This window comes from Silene latifolia, chromosome 1 (assembly GCF_048544455.1).
Source record: "Silene latifolia isolate original U9 population chromosome 1, ASM4854445v1, whole genome shotgun sequence".
NCBI lineage: Eukaryota > Viridiplantae > Streptophyta > Magnoliopsida > Caryophyllales > Caryophyllaceae > Silene > Silene latifolia.
Window position 1 is genome coordinate 184,886,818 of NC_133526.1, and position 17,251 is coordinate 184,904,068.

Here is a 17,251-nt window from a genome sequence, read left to right on the forward strand (position 1 = left end):
AATGTCAAGTTTATATGTAAACGTGGCAAATAATTGAGATGGAACAAGATAGACCAACATTAGCATAATAAAGATTCAACTGATCATGTGAGACAATTAAATAATATGAAAGACAAGAATACGGTCATTTATACAAAGCTCGCATTTCAAGGAAATATAACATAGATATGAGATTGGAATACGAATCACGTGAAACAGATAAGTAAGGGATCTACCAATGCAAATTACAAGAATAGAAACCGTAGCCATTATTTGGAAAACCACTTAGCAAACATTACACGGGACGTGGCTACTAATGTCACATTCATACTTATGGCTTGCATCTCACCATAAGAACGGATGGGAACATCAATCCCGACGATCATATCGCAACTAGAGGGCTTATAGTTCACCCCTAGTATCCGATGGGACCAAGACGAACAACAGACAAATACCAATATCTATAACCAAGCAAGACCTTTACTACTCATATATCAATATATAATTCCCCTGGTAGGACGACAATGGTACTCCCAAGACTCAGTCCTAGTCTAAATCCGCCGAGACTCTCGGGCGAACGGTCCCCGATTCGACATGCGGCGAGCAGTCCGCATCCAAGACTCGATCGACAGAACGGAAGTCGAGAACCCACAATCGCGAACGATCCGAAAGAGGCGGAAAATATGAGCTAAACCCACAATCGGCGAACGAGTCCGAAAGAGGCGTAAAGATAAGTCAAGCAATCCGGTATAACATAAAGGCATTATCACCAGAATACGATATGAGCCAACCCACAATCGGCGAAACAGTCCAGAAAGAGGGCGGGAAAAACATAAATCAACCAACTCCGGCGAACGGCACGAGCACGAGCGGCGTAAACCAATACTTGGCAGAACGGCACAAGTAGGGCGTAAGGGTATATCAGGCAATACGGTATAGCATAAAAGCATTATCAAGGATACGACTCTTCACCAGTAATTATTCATAATATCTCATACTTGCGTTATATTACTAAAAATTCCATTTTATAATTTAACATGCCGATTAAATAAGATATAATAATTGATAATGAATAATTTACGTTATATGAAAATTACGGAATAAGATGTGACCAACTTAAGTGACTCAATAATGAGCCCAACAAATAGGCTATAAGAGGCCCAATAATTTAGTCCATTTAAGTCCAACATGTAAAACACAATTAGTCCATCCTATAAAGCATAATAAACCGTCACATATAACAAATCCAACATATAGAACATAACAAGTCCAACTATTAAATCAGGTGAAACCCAACAATTTGATCATGTGAGAAACATATATATAATGAACGATATTTAACGAATCAAGTTATATAAAATACGAGACGGAAGTTAAAACCATTCGAATGAACCGAACTTGGCGCCAAAAGCATCCGTACTAAACGCGGCCCAATAATGTAAGGTTCATATAAACAAGCCCAACTAACCAAGCATGCTAAGCATGAAACAAGGGAGAAAGAAACAAGAAAGGTGCAGCCATGCTCCCAGACCCGTGACCACCCAACAACGGCCAGGCCGTGGCCAAGCTGCCAACCCACGGCCAGCTACCAGCCGTGCCCACCGCCAGCCCACAACAGTCCTACGCGACCCGCATTTCGACTACCCGAGTCAGCGAGACATGTAGACATAAGACGGATATATATACACACCAATTGTACCACACATACTAATCATCCTATTATCACTCAAAACAGCCGACTCAACCACGACCGCCATAGCCACCCACACGCCCAAACAGACCATAAACAGGCCCCCGAAGTAGGGTACCAACCGGCAAGACAGTCCATTTTAGGGGTTGTTCAACCCGACTCAAATACTCCTGTGGAACTAGAATTTAGACGGGCCTGTTATCGTCATTACGACCCCATTCAAATCATTTAAGCATACTACCAAAACCATCCACGACAAACCAAAAACGGCCCATAAAACAACCATCTAAACGAGCCAAACACTGTCATGTCGGACAACCTGCAAAAACCTTACAAGCTTAATCTCCCGAGACCGTGACGGTGGTTCCGACCCCTATCTCGATCGCCCCAAACATACGACACTAGTCCCGCGACTATTATTGCGACGGTCCCCAAAACAGAGGACGAACCATCCCCAAACAGCACTACCAACAACAATTTGAGACGGAAACTTACATATGAAGGAGAAAAGATGCAAGAACCAAACTTTGTCGAACAAAAGCATTTAAAACGACTCATAAAACGAAAGTTCGACATTTTGTCGAGTAACCTATCACCGTTACCTCATAACTTTCTCGATAGGCACGATTTCCGACTCCAGCTCCAAGTCTTCAAATCCTTCATCAGAGGGCAAGAAAACGGGATAAAGAAGCTAAAAGACAACATTTTTATAAGGCGGTGAAAAACGAAACCATTACAAAAACGAGACTTTAATACCTTAAAAGATGAAGGAGGAAGTAAGGAGAAGAATGGTGCAGAAATTAAGAGGAAAGGTTGAGAAATGGCGATGAGATCTGGGTTTTAAACTCGGTGAAAATGGCGGAGCTTGAGTTTTGGTTGTGGTTGTAGCTGCTGTTTTCGAAAAGAAGAGGAAGGAGAAGTAGTATGTGGGTGTGGGGACGAAGCATAGGACGACAAGGAGTATAATAATAGTAATATATAATAATAATAATATTAATAATAATAATAATAATAATAATAATAATAATATATAGATGTGGGGTGTGAGAGAGTGAGTCAAAGAATAAGATATTTGTTGAGTGTGTGTACGTGTTGTCGGGATCGGATTGGTTCAGATTAACTCTAGTCTTATCAAGAGAAATGTGACGGTCCTAAGTTAGACGGGGATTATTATTATTACTGTCACTATTATTATTGTCCGACTAAAAATATGTATAAATATATTCTTATATAAATTATGTCTTAAAAATATAATTTAATAAAAATACGTATTTTAATAAAAATGAGCTTTTATATAATACGTTTATAAAAATCGTGTTTGACATAAAATTAATTAAATTGAATAATTCAAAAATATTTAATAAGGTGATTAAACGGTTTAATAAATTTTAAATGTCAAAATGGAAATTCGCGGGTGTTACATTGATGGTGGCCGTCGGGGTGGTGTGGAGGCTGTTGTTGTTGTCGGGTGGTGCGGGGGTAGTGGCGGTGGTCAGGAGGGTTGTTGGTGGGTGTCGGGTTTGGGGGTGTGAGGGATGATGGCATTTTTTTTTTCGGTTTTCTTTGTTTTAGGTTTTTTTTCCAGAAATATAGGAGTGAAGAAAGAGAGAGAAAGGGATTGAGAGAAGGGTGAGAAAATGAATAATGAGGAAGTGGGTATGGAGGTTACAATAAGGAAGGAGTTATACAAGATTAGAAAGAGTTATACAAGGATTAGGGAGGGAGATTTGTGACCCTTCAATGAGATGTAATCTCATCCCTCCATCCCTTCCATCCAAAGGTCCTTATAAGGACTTAGGGACTCATATGATATGAGGGACTTACTAGAACCCTTCTCTCTCTCTCTCTCTCTCTCTCTCTCTCTCTCTCTCTCTCTCTCTCTCTCTCTCTCTCTCTCTATATATATATATATATATATATATATATATATATATATATATATATATATATATATATATATTTGTAAGGGTATTGGTATGGGTCTTATATCCGACCCATCTAATACCCAAGTTTTTATAAGAGTAAATTAAAAATTGGGAAATTCCCACTTATACCCCTACTTTTCAGGAAAGCTCACTTGTACCCTCCAACTTCCTAGTTATTCTCACATATACCCCTTAAGTATATTAAATGATGAATATTGAGGATGAAGTGTGGTAAAAGGGTAAAAATGAACGTTGAAGATAAAGTGGAGGCATATAAAAATAAATTTGGAGAGAAAAACGATGTTTGTTGGAGAGAAAACAAATATTTCAATTAAAATATCATAATGTTTATATAGCCCTTAACATCGTACGTAAGGGTACTTAACACTTCTTCCCTGCTTCATAATGACAAGCGAGAATTCACTTAACGTCTTAGTTCTTGGTGCTTAGTATTATGATGTTGGAGTGTGGACTTTCCTTAAAAGTAGGGGTACAAGTGAGACTAGTCTATACTTGAGGGTTATAAGTGAGAATAAGTAGTAAATTGAAGGGTATAAGTGGGCTTTCCTGAAAAGTCAGGGTACAAGTGGGATTAGCCCATAGCAGAGGGGTACAAGTGAGAATTTCCCTTAAAAATTATTACCTTTTTAAATCCAATTTTTTAAAATTACTCGCTTATATAATTTTTTTCTAAAATTACTCCCTTAAAATGCACTTTTATCAAAGTTTGCTTCAAAATACCAACTTAAGTTACTTATTCCGTTATATTATGAACTTATTTCGTTCGTGTTTTAACCAATTTATACTTTGAAACGTATAACAATGGAGAATAAGTTCAAAAATAGACGTAATAAGTTACCTAAATTGGAGTTTTGAAGCAATTTTTTATAAAAGTGCATATTAAGAAAGTAATTTTAAGAAAAAATCTATATAAGGATGTAATTTTAGAAAAAATAATTTTAAAAAAGAGTAATTTTTAATTTACTCTTTTTATAAATAGAGTCATACCCAACTTGTATTTATAAGGGTCTAAACTAAGAAGATCCATACTCGACCCACTCAGGATAAGATCCAAAAGAATTGGGTAGAGTTTCGAACCCACTGTCATCCTTGCCATGATCCATTGATCCATGCACATAAGCACATAACAACATTTATATTGAAGCCGATAGACAATTCAGGTGCTTTGAGAAGTCAGGTTACTACACAGCTAAGTCTTTCGTCGATGCCTACTACAAATTGAAGTATAGCTCACTGGATCAAAGGATTTGTCAACCAAGTTTGGAAGGGACTCGCACCACCAAGGTATGTAATACTTTTATGGGCAAAAATGTGGAAAAGGGTAAACAAAAGAGATAGGATACTCAAGTGGAAAGTAATGAATTGGGATGACAGTAAATGTATTTTTGTGGTAAGTGCTTGGAGACCGTCTGTCACCTATTCTTGCATTGTAAATTCTCGTGGCAACTATCGACTGATACTTGTGATGTGTGGGGGGTGACTTGGATTTGTCCCTTGGAGATTGATGATGCTTTTCTTGTATGGAATAACTCTCATTCTGTTGGATTTGAGATACGACTCTGGGAAGCATTTTTCATTGCTATAGTGACGATTATATGGGAGGTGAGAAATGCAGCTATTTTTGAGAACAAGACGCCTTGCTGGCCCTTCATGATGGATAAATTGCTTTTAAGGGTTGTTGTGTGGTGCAAATCATGGAAGGAAAATATACCTTATACGTTGGAAGAATGGTTGAACAATTGCAAATCGTTGCGATCATGGAAGGAACGAAGGATTATGGAAAGAAGGGCTCCGAGGGTTGGTGCTTGAGCCCAATATGCAAGGCTTCTGTTTTTTGAAAAGGATTCATTGTTTTAGTTGTTTTGTTTTTTTTCGGTTTTCTTGTGAACTTTTATTTGCGACTCTACTCGCTGTAGGTCGCCGGGTTTTACCCTTTCTTAATAAAAAAAAAAACAACATTTATATTGTCACAGGAACTAGAGTAGAGTACAAGACAATAATATAAACACACACATAAATCTTACAACGCCTTATACTTAAGTGCATATATTTAAAAGAGTTGATTAGATTTTAATCCCTTTTAAAATTCATATTTTTAAAATTGCTTCAAAACTCAAATTTAAATGACGTATTTCCTCTATTTTTGAACTCTCACTCCATTTGTCTAAATAGTTCTGCCATACATAAATTGGCTAAGTCACAAACAGAATAAGTTCAAAAATAGACGAAATAAGTCGCTTAAATTAGAATTTTGAAGCAATTTCAGAAAAAAAAAATGCAATTTAAAGGAGTAGTTTTTGCAAAAAAAAATTCAAAATAAAATAATTATAACAATGTGAATGTGAATTTGAGAAGGGTGTAAAATCTAATTAACTTTATTTAAAATTAATTGTTGGTATTGATGCTTGGAAATTGTAATCCCGAACCATCCAATTTTTGTTCCATAATTTGACTCAATCTTTCAACCATCTCCACACTTAAAAGATTCATCCAATCACCCACTTCACCTTTCCTAAACAACCCTTGATTCTCAAAGTATAATATAGAGTTCCCTTTCTTGTTAACCTCCAAATCCTTCATTTGATCGAAGCTACAAAGCTTCGAAATCGCGTCGACAACGCCATTTTCTTCTTCTTCAGCAGTAAAAGGGTACCCTAAAAACTCAGCCAACTTCCTCAATTGAAAGGAAACATCACTCTTTAAGTCCTCATACTTTAAGAACATGACTTTTTCAGGTGCCTTTAAGCTTTCTTCCCAATATTTAAGCATATGGTCCCAATATGGACCGTACCCTACATGCCCTTTACAATACATATCAAATGCCTCTTCCAAAGAAAATGGTCCTAGACAAGTAGGCCTAATTTTCTTCAAAAAATGCCAAATTGACACAAATGTATCATAAGGGTTCCTACAAATGTAAACAACCTTACATTTAGAGGACACTATAGAGTTAGGTAATGAATTGTAGGGCACATGGGATGAAAATAGCCTAGGAGAAGGAATGTTTAAGAGATTAGGGAATTGATTGTTTGCATAAACTTTATACTCCAAGAAAGGTACAAGATCATGAGGGTTAGAGGTTAACAAAGGATGTGTCTTAGAGAAAATATCAAACTTGTTACGGTTAACCACCGCGAAAACAAGGGCTTTTAGCCAAGTGGTGCCTGATTTTGGAACCGTGGCGACCATAACATCACTATCTAGAGCTTGAAAATGGGTTTGTGCCTTCATTATAGCTTGAATTTCCTTGGGTTGACACCAAAAACCTTGAAATAGGTAAAGATATGGAGTTCTCCACCCTATAACTCTTGGAAGTGAAAGTAGTATTTGCTTACACTCCTTTGAAATTCCCTCAAATTCATCCATTTCTTGAGAATTTTTTTCTATGGGAAAGTGTAGAGTGCCCATACTTTTTTTTTTTGGGTAGGTAAGAAAAGGTTGGTATAGAGAAGGGAAAATTAGAGAGATGTTGTATGTGTTTGTTGAAGTTGAAATAGGCTATTTTTATAGTACGATTAATAGTGATAATGTAACTATGAGTAGAAATTCAACATTTTGCATGCATGACAAATATAATATTTATGAGTTTTAGTGTGGGATACATATATATTCGAATGGTCCTACTTGAACAATAAATGACAAGCCGCAAAAGCCGAACGACCGAAATATAAGCAGTTGTTTACTTGTTTAGATCCCCGACCTGAAACTACCGAGTAGTAGAACTTTGGAGTAATTCCCGTATAGGGTGGGATTACAAAAATTGAAGATATCAATCACTCCTCCCAAAATCGCCAAATTTTGTATTTACTCCCTCCCATCCACTCTTTTGTTCCTCTTTGAAGTGGGCACGGAGATTAAGGGTGGAGAGTATAATATTGATAAAAATATGAGTGGGGTTTGGTAATTGGAGAGAGGTATGAATAATTAGAATTAAATATTAATAAAGGAGATGAGTGGGGTTTGGTTATTGGAGAGAGGTAAGAATAATTAGAATTAAATATTAATAAAGGATATGGTGGGGTTTGATGAGTGGAGAGAGGTAGGAGTATAATATTAATAAAAACTTTCTCAAAAAGGAAAGAGGAAGAAAACCTGAATAATCCGTTTTAGGAAATAGGGAAGAAAAGAGTGGATATGAGGGAGTATTAAAAACAATACTCATAGCGGTTCTCTTTAGGAGCTAGGTAGTACGGACACTTCTCTTAATCAGCCGTCCCGTGTCCGACACCGTGTCCGACACCGACACTCCTCGGACAGACGTCGAAACGTGTTGGACGCCTATAAAGCCGTGTCTAACTTTCAACATTTATTTTGGCACGTGTCCGACGCGTGTCCATGGTATTTGGGTCGTGTCCGACGCGTGTCCATAATATTTGGACATCATTTGGGGTGAATGATGTTCTTTAGACGGGAAATGAGCTGTTAAAATAGCTTGATTAGAAGATGAGTTTTGATGGAAAATTAAAATGGGTTATAATCTTGGACAAGTTTTACCTTTACTTATTTAAATTTAATATCAAATACTTTTATAAAAAGAAAATCGAATGTTTATAACAATAAAATATATATTTTATTAAATTTGTATAACGTGCCCCGACCCGTGTCCTAAATTTCATAGGATGTCGTGTCACGTGTCTGTGTCGTGTCCGTGTCCGTGTCCGTTTTGGTGCTACCTAGCTTAGGAGTAGTCAAACATTTGGGCCGGACGGGGCATGGCTAGGCGGACCCGTAGGGCCGGATGCAGTTGGACACGGAACTTGTCCGGCTTGAGGGCTTGCCAGGTTGAATTTATTCGAGCCGAGTCCGGCCCTATTTTTTGGCGAGCCAGGTCGGCCGGTCACAACTCATGAGTGCTATGATACTTGACCCGTTTTAAGCTCAAGACAGATAGTGTCGTCTTAAATGATAATTTGTCATATAGACATCACCCATGAGCCACATAAATTTTTTATATCTTGAAATTATTGCGAAATAGTTTCAATTTCGCAAAAACATAAGATTATATAACAAGATTTCGATAAATATTTTTGTGTAAAACTGTTTTAGACAATGTTATTGTAAATTCAATATCATAGATATTTTTTCTTGACATGGGCATCATTGTATTTGATGGATAATGTAACGCCCCGAAAAGCGGAAAGGCAGCTCAAAATAATTCTCTTTATTACCAATAGACCGCAGCGGAATTACAAGGGCGTCACCGCCGTATTCCCCTTCGGAGAATACAAGGCTTATACAATTAAAATAAATATACTTGTAAAAGTAAACTAAAAACTCTATAATTATACATTATATACATCTTTTCTTCTATATGAAATTCCTCACACTTGACCTTCCCGACTACTTGTACCTGAAAAAGAGTGAGAGTAACGGAATCAGCCAACCACAGGCTGAGTATGACTCCAGTTGTCTCCACCAACCTTATGTCATTATCTAATAACAGTTCTCATTATATAACACAATTTAATAATGTCATAGTACATAGCTTAACATAGACCAGGCTAATAACTAAACATTATAACACGTTTATCATTTCCATAACAATAAGATATATATTCCTATCACATTAAGGTCGGTATACCATTACTGAAGAGGATAGACATTACGTATTTCTCATGGGCCAACGCCCTGGAGTCAACGCTCCTTTTTTTTAATATGGGCCAACGCCCTGAAGCCAACGCTCCTTTTTTAATATGGGCCAACGCCCTGGAGCCAACGTATCTGGTACCAACGTTGCCTCTTTTATATATGGAGCCAACGCTCCTACTGTGTACACAGTTTTGATTTCCTCAGTAATGTCATCTCAAACCAATAATCGTAGTCCGAATGCTACAATTGGCCAATTATACATTATGACAACCACCACCTTATCACAGTCATATATTCATAAGACGGTAACTAATATAACATGTGAGTAGTATAACAATCATAAGACGAAATTAACAATAAAACTAATATAAATTGGTTATTTCTAATCTCTTATTTCAAGGTAAAATAAAGATAAACAAATACTTATATCGACGAAGGGTTCCAAAATCATACCATATTATGCCCGTTGTATTGTTATTGAAGATGTAATAACTCGTGGCTCACTAATTTTGCAATTTCCGTCTTTTCCCTTATCCGAGCTCCCTCCTCTCAATTTTCTTTCTCGTTTTACCTATCCTTCATTTCCAGGCATTTTCATTTGCTTGCCTCTTGGGTATACGCAAATTTGGTGTCCACATATTAACCTTAGTGAGTCACTAGGTAGGCTACGTGTGTTTGGGTAAGTTTTTCCTTTTTTTTTCTTTTTCTAATAGTGGTCTAATACGGAGTAGTAAAAATTGTAACGGGTCTGACTCATATATTCTTAGACAAATTACTAAAATGGAGCCGTCTTCATGTATACAGAAAAATATATGAGTTTAGTCTATAAAGTCTCTAATAGTCCTATTATAATATATATTTTAAAATAAATATTATTCGAGATATTATAGATAATTTTATTGTAAAATGGTTTTACGGAAAATTAGGGTAAAAGAGGGAGTGATCCATTAGCGCACATAGAAAACGATGGTAATCAGGTATTGTTGGTGCAAAATGAGTGGGACATGCGGTATGCGTCAAAACAAGTCGCTGCCGACATGAATATGAAGCACGAGTTGTACGTTGAGATAGATGTTCACGAATAGAAATAGAAACTTGCTATTTTTATCCTCCTTTACTATAAGAAGGTTAGAGAATAGAGATCCGGAGTTACACATTATGTGCTACTTGCTTGCTTAGCTTGTTGAGTTGGCATCGTAAAAGTTTCTTCTCATAAAAATATTTTTATCCTCCTTTACTATATACGTTATGGCGTCTGTATGCAAATTGATCATCCAATTTTTTAATTGCAATGTCGTAAGTGGGGTTTGATTTAGGTTAGATGGATATCCGTTTGTACCACTCTTTATGTGCTACTTGTGTAATGCAAGACCTATCATTTTAATTAATAATTCTTACATACATATTATTTGTAAGAGAGTAATATAAAGACTCGATATCATCAACAGGGGCGGCTATGATCAAGTGCGGGCTGAGCGCGCGAACTGGGCCTCTAAATTTTTGGGCCTCGTGTTCGTATAAATTATGAAAACATTAGTCATATATACATAATAATCTCCATGTATATTAACAGAAGTGTGATAGCACATTGGTGAAAACATGTTTCAATTGCCCAAGCCACCCGAGTTTGAGCCTTGTCATAACCATTTTTATGTATTTTATTAATTTTCTCAAATTTTGAGAGCCTCCGTTTTCATTTTGCACGGAGCCTCCGAATTATTTGAGACGCCCCTGATCATCAACCAGTGAGGCGTTTAAGGCCTTCGGTAATCGTTTGTTAAGTTTTTATAGAATAACAAGGTTACGACATGGCAAAAATGACGATTTGATGATGCGATTTGAGTTCGTGATCCCTAACCAATGACATCATAATATTATCATTCTCTCCATCCCGATCATTCATTTGTTTACTATTCCATTTTAGGGCGTCTGATTCATTTGTTTAACTTTTTATATCAAGAAATTTTTGTATGGATAATTTGATCATACACATTCACTAGGTAGTATCTCGCGCTTCACGCGACCTGTTTTAAAATTTTATTATTATAATTGAAGAAAAATAATATATTTTATATATGACTTTTAATATTGTTACTTATAAATAAAAATAAATTAATTTTTCTCAAATTAATTTTTTTAGGTTTAACTTCAATGTTTTAAAATAAAAGTACATACAATTTTAATTAAAACTAATAAGTGATAATTAATTATGCATGATCAACATTTTATAATTAAACTAGGTAGTATCCCGTGCTTCGCACGGTCTGTTTGTATATTTTGTTATTGTTAATTGAAGGAAAAATAATATAACTAATCTAGCTATGGCATTTAATATTTTACATAAAAATAAAATAGATTAACTTTTTTCAAATCTTACTTTTACGGTTTTACTTTAAAGTATTTTTAAAGTATACAACATTTATTTGAGAATAAATAAATAAATGTGTATACCACCTGTATATTTTATAAATGGTGTATATAACTTTTATTTGAGAATAAAACAAAATTATCATTCCTATTTTTTCACCTCTTATAACACAAATGTCCTTAATAATCAATATTTTTTATAGTGATTATCCATATGCACCTCAGCCTTCAGGCCATGGTGCACATACCTACTCTTTAGTCTTTAACACAGTGTGTATACCCACTTGAAATCATGCTATTTCTCATTTTTTTTTTCAATTAAACAAAAGAAATTGCACACAGTAGTACTATATATAATTCAACACTAAGTTATGTTGTAAAACCCTCAATTTGCATGATACGGTTTTAAAATTTTGTTATCATAACTCTATATAGAATCCAATGCTAAGTTATGTTGTAAAATCCTCAATTTACATGATACGTTTTCAAAACTTTTTTTATCATAACTCCATGGTGTAAAAATATTTAAATAGTATTTTGACAATTTGTAATTTGTAAGAATATACTTTTTAGATACATGCAAAAAATAATTAAAAAATATATATACATACTCGACTCTTACAAAACTTTGTATGTATTGTATATTTGTATATATCATATAAGGTTTTGTTGTTTTACTTTATGACACAATGTTTTTTGGTTGAAAATTTAATTCACTATTTAATTCACTATTTAATTTTACTATTTGCGTGTATTTAAATTAAAAAGTAAAGTTTTAACACATTTCATCCTTTTTAGCAATACACATAATGTAATTATTTCTACGGCGAGCACATATTCATTGAATTCAATATTTTAATAATTCTAATGAAAATCATACTCATACGAAAGCATTTTTCACGATAAATTTTAAAACTTTACTTTCGTAATTCTTCTCAAAATATTTTTAAAATTAACTATATTATTTATTTTCCTTAATCTAATAAATAAATTTATTAAATTGTTGTTGAAGTTAATGCTACACTAATATCTGTAATTAATAACTATGTTGTCATTAATGGTTGTATTTAAGGCTGAATATGCCACATGTCGTATCCACATCTTCCCAACCTTGATTATATATATATATATATATATATATATATATATATATATATATATATATATATATATATATATATATATATATATATATATATCTTTCCAACATCCCCGTATCCTCAACTACTTGCTTAATTATAGGACATTATGTTGGAAAATCGACTAAGATGGTTTAACCATGTGAGAAGGAGACTCATGGCGCACCGTTAGGAGGCTCGAGACATGGGGAACACAAAAGGTTGTTAGGAATAGAGGGGCACCAAAACATACATGGTTGTAAGTGATAGAACATGATAGGAGTCCAAAGAGAATCGCCTATTCTAAATGCAAATCTTAAAGAAACAAAAGAATATGGTACTGATTTACAAAACAATCGATCTTGTTTGCTAGTGATGGTCTCCACTACTTTGATACCGAGTTCTATTTGTACGGTTGTTCAACATATGTGAGATTTCTAATCAAACATACGGAAAATAAAATGAATTTAGAGAGTATTATATTACATAACATAACCGGACAATCAAAAGATGTCACCACCGACGGGGTAAAAAAACACCATGGGACTGTTTATTTCAGATGAAAAACGCTTATAGTCCGTCTTGACAACAACCCTTGTATTTATTCAGGTTTCCAAGAGGACAAAGGTGGAGTTTCAGCATCCATCATGATCAGAGAAGCGAGGCATTCGAGCTAGCAATATCTTCGGCGGAGGGAGTATTATGAGTATTCGGATAACTCTTATTATTGCGAGTTTTGTCATGAGGTTCAATCTGCAAAAGAGTTCCACAATTACACAACATATACTAAAAAAACCTTGAAGAGAGGAATATACAAATGACCACTTCAAAAAAAAATCTTCGGTATGGTAACAACTAAATAACCGACAGAAACCAGCCCAACCTACGAATAAGAAACTAAATATGCATATACATCACGATTCATGCATAAAGGTTTGCAAGGAAAATGGAAAAACTCCAACACCTGGCAAGATGAGGAAGTAAGAAGGCACCAGGATTATCTAATAAAGATTGATCAGAAACTTTCAATGTCGTTTTGATTAGGGGATGAAAGTAACGGACACATGTTCAAGTTTGTTCAATAATCATTGTATGTTCAGGTTTGTTCAAACTGAACTCGAATATCATGATTTCCCTAAACGATTACTAAACACAACCTAACCAAAGATACCCAAGTAACCGACCTCCAAACTTTGTGATTCAAAATTATACTGATTTCATACCCCTACAATTTTTTTTTGGAGCGGTCTCCAATATATTCATTGCTTTACACTTCTAAATGGTCAGTAGCTCAAAGCATGCAAGCTTTACCGTACACCAAGTTATTTATATCAGTATTGTTTTAATTCTTGAGCGTAACTCACGAAAGTTACTATAAGAACCACACACAATTAAGACCGTTTTTATCACTGGCTATTCGCTTGAAACACCACAAAACCCCTCTCCACTGAACGATCCCGCATACCACCAATACTTGAAGCCACATTCATAAGACTCTCCATGCATTGGGATCCTTTATGCCCCACCTTCCCACACTTAATGCACAACTAGTCTTGCTATAGACGAATATATCCGTCTATAGCGAAAGACGGGTCAAATAGCTTGAAAGTGGTGACATTTTTGGCCCCCACTACCCCACTTGTTGCTTATCCTATTATAAATGTGGAATTGTATGTGGTCCGTCTTTAGTTATAGACGGATATGTGCCGTCTATAATGAGATTTTGTGCTTAATGCAATACTTAAACACTTCTTCATATTTAAATTGTACCCACAAAAAATGACCCATATCCATAGCCAAGAAAAACCCAGACATAAGAGGTTCATTGAGTTTAAGACAGACATTGATCTTCATCATTTGGAACTATTAGCAACTGCTGAAGTCCACGTCGTTATGATATAAAATGGTACATCAAGCGCACGAAATAGAAAAAATGGAGCATTTCTTTTAGTAGCACATATCTTTAATCCTACATATAAATTTAATAGTTTAATGAAGACCAAACTATTTACCACAATGTAGCGATTTATTCTTTAGCCGTTTAGCATACATCAACGGCTAAAGTAGTGCATAAGCATACTTAAGCATTATACATCTTTATCAATTATGGATTTTGTTAATTATAAGCCTTATTATTGAATAGGTTGCACGGTGGATTAGCATGCTTGACCAATCGAGTAACTCTTGTTCCACCGACCAAGGTAACAAAAAAGCAGAAACTTTAGGTAATGATCATTTGGTTAGCCTGAACCTGTTTTCCAAATGAAATACTCCCTCCAATTTTCTATTATCTTCCCTCTTTCCCTTTTCATACAAGTTTGATTATCTTCCCTCTTTCCTTTTTTGGTAAGTTTCATTCATTTGTTTATTAATTTCTCTCTCCCAAAAAATCAACAACTCTCATTACTTTATCTATTCTTTATTCATCATTCATTCTTTATTATTTTATCTCACCTATAAATTTCACAACTTACAATACTTTATTCTACTTTACTTCTTCTTTCTTCCCATTTCTTAATTTTTGTGCCCAAAAGAAGGGGGAAGATATAAGGAAATATGAGGGAGTATGTGTCTAATGAATTGCATGGGTGCTAAAAGGTACCATATAGATCTTTGGTAAAAAGGGTTCAACAAATAGTAGACTTTTCAATTGGCTATAATCAAAGTTGATTATAGACACAACTTTCGAGACCCGTCTTGATTCACTATTGTCACTCGGTTTTCATTCGGTCTCCATTTGATTCGAACCTACAATAACAAAAATACGAGAGGAGTACCAAATTATTGAGAAGTCTTGTAAATTGACACTAAATAATGAAAATCAACTAATATTTCATTTTTATTCCAAAATAAGCGCAAATGATACTAAATCGAGTTATTAATTAGACTAAATAAAAAATAAAATATGGGTTTAAATTTAGTAAAATATATTGTTATCACATGTTACGGAGTACAACTTAAAACAACCAAAACACAAAATCTCATTATAGATGACAATTATCCGTCTATAACTAAAGACACGCTAAGTAACATACCACATTACGCATAAGACAAACAACAAATTGCGTGGTGGGGCCCAAAAATATCACCACTTTAAGGTATTTGACCTGTCTCTTGCTATAGACGGATAATAGCAAGACTTGCTGCAACCAATCTTACAAGATTCGCCACCATTAACCATATAATAACCTTGTCGTTCACTACAACATATATTAAATTTTATATTAGGTAAGACATATCAAGTCATAAATCCACGGTGGATTCATGTAAAATGCTTAAGTATGCTTCATATCTTGATTTAGTTTGGTATAAATATATTAGTTGATTTGTTTCATTTGGACCATAAACCCATTGCTAATTCAATCCGATTTCAATATTACGTCAATTGCATGCACGGACAGTGAAGAAGGCCAGTAAGGCAAAAGCATGGCCCAAAAAGCAAAGCTTAATATTTATGGACTGTCAAACAACATAAAAGGTCATTGTAAAACAATATGCAAGGGCAACAAGCTTGGCTCAATTACACCACCAAAACCACAAAAAGACAAGACCACAAAATGCCAAGAAATGTTGAACTATTTATCCCACCAATTTTTGCCAAAAAATGCACATCCTTAACTTCCCCTTGCACACTTTTATACTCCCTCCAATTTCCTATTATCTTCCCTCTTTCTTTTTTCACACAAGTTTGATTATCTTCCCTCTTTCCTTTTTGGTAAGTTTCATTCATTTTTTATTAATTTCTCTCTCCTAAAAAATCAACAACTCTCATTACTTTATCTATTCTTTATTCATCATTCATTCTTTATTATTTTCTCTCACCTATAAATTTCACAACTTACAATACTTTATTCTACTTTATTCCTTCTTTCTTCCCCTTTTTTAATTTGTGTGCCCAAAAGAAAGGGGAAGATATAAGGAAATAGGAGGGAGTATAAGGGGGGGATTTCCTTGTTTATTTCCTTTTTTCTAAATCATATTTTTATTTTATGTTTAATCTCCCTACTATTAGAAGAATTAAAACAAATGCTTCTATCTAAATAAAGAAACAAGAAAAAATGTCTTTCTTTAAACTGTTATCTTTTCATTAAAATATAATCTTATAATTAAACTTTAATCGTATAATTTAATCGTTTATAAACTTCATTTAAAGAATAGGGTTTTTCTTCTGTAAAACTCTGTTTTTTATAATCAAAATTATTATAAGAAGTGCTAGGTATATTTTCAATAATTTGTGATCTTAAATCAGCACTTGGGATGGCTTTTAAAACATCCAACCAATCATTATTAGTGAGAACTTGTAATTTGGCATCTTGAAAATTGGATAAAAGATTAAAGAATTCATCTTTTTTGGGATTAATACAAGCTTTTCCCTGTCCACAAGGTTCACATTCTGAATTAGTAGTTGCAGAACTACTGTCTGTGTAAAAAGAATCATTTTTAAGGATTTTTAAATTATTACTAGATTTACTAGAATTATCAGACATAGTTTCTGTTTCACTCTGTAGATCTGGTTCATTAAGAAATAATTTTGAAATCTTGTCTTTAAGATCATCATCTAT

The 17,251-nt window shown here is 34.5% G+C and overlaps 1 protein-coding gene across 1 annotated transcript; it reads right to left on the minus strand.

Annotated features, from left to right (window-relative positions):
* Positions 1 to 6,000: 6,000 nt before the first annotated feature.
* LOC141588720 (cytosolic sulfotransferase 15-like) lies at positions 6,001 to 7,051 on the minus strand. Its single transcript, XM_074410148.1, has one exon. The coding sequence runs from the start codon at positions 7,021 to 7,023 to the stop codon at positions 6,001 to 6,003; it is 1,023 nt and encodes a 340-aa protein (XP_074266249.1). The 5' UTR covers positions 7,024 to 7,051.
* Between the last annotated feature and the right edge of the window lie 10,200 nt (positions 7,052 to 17,251).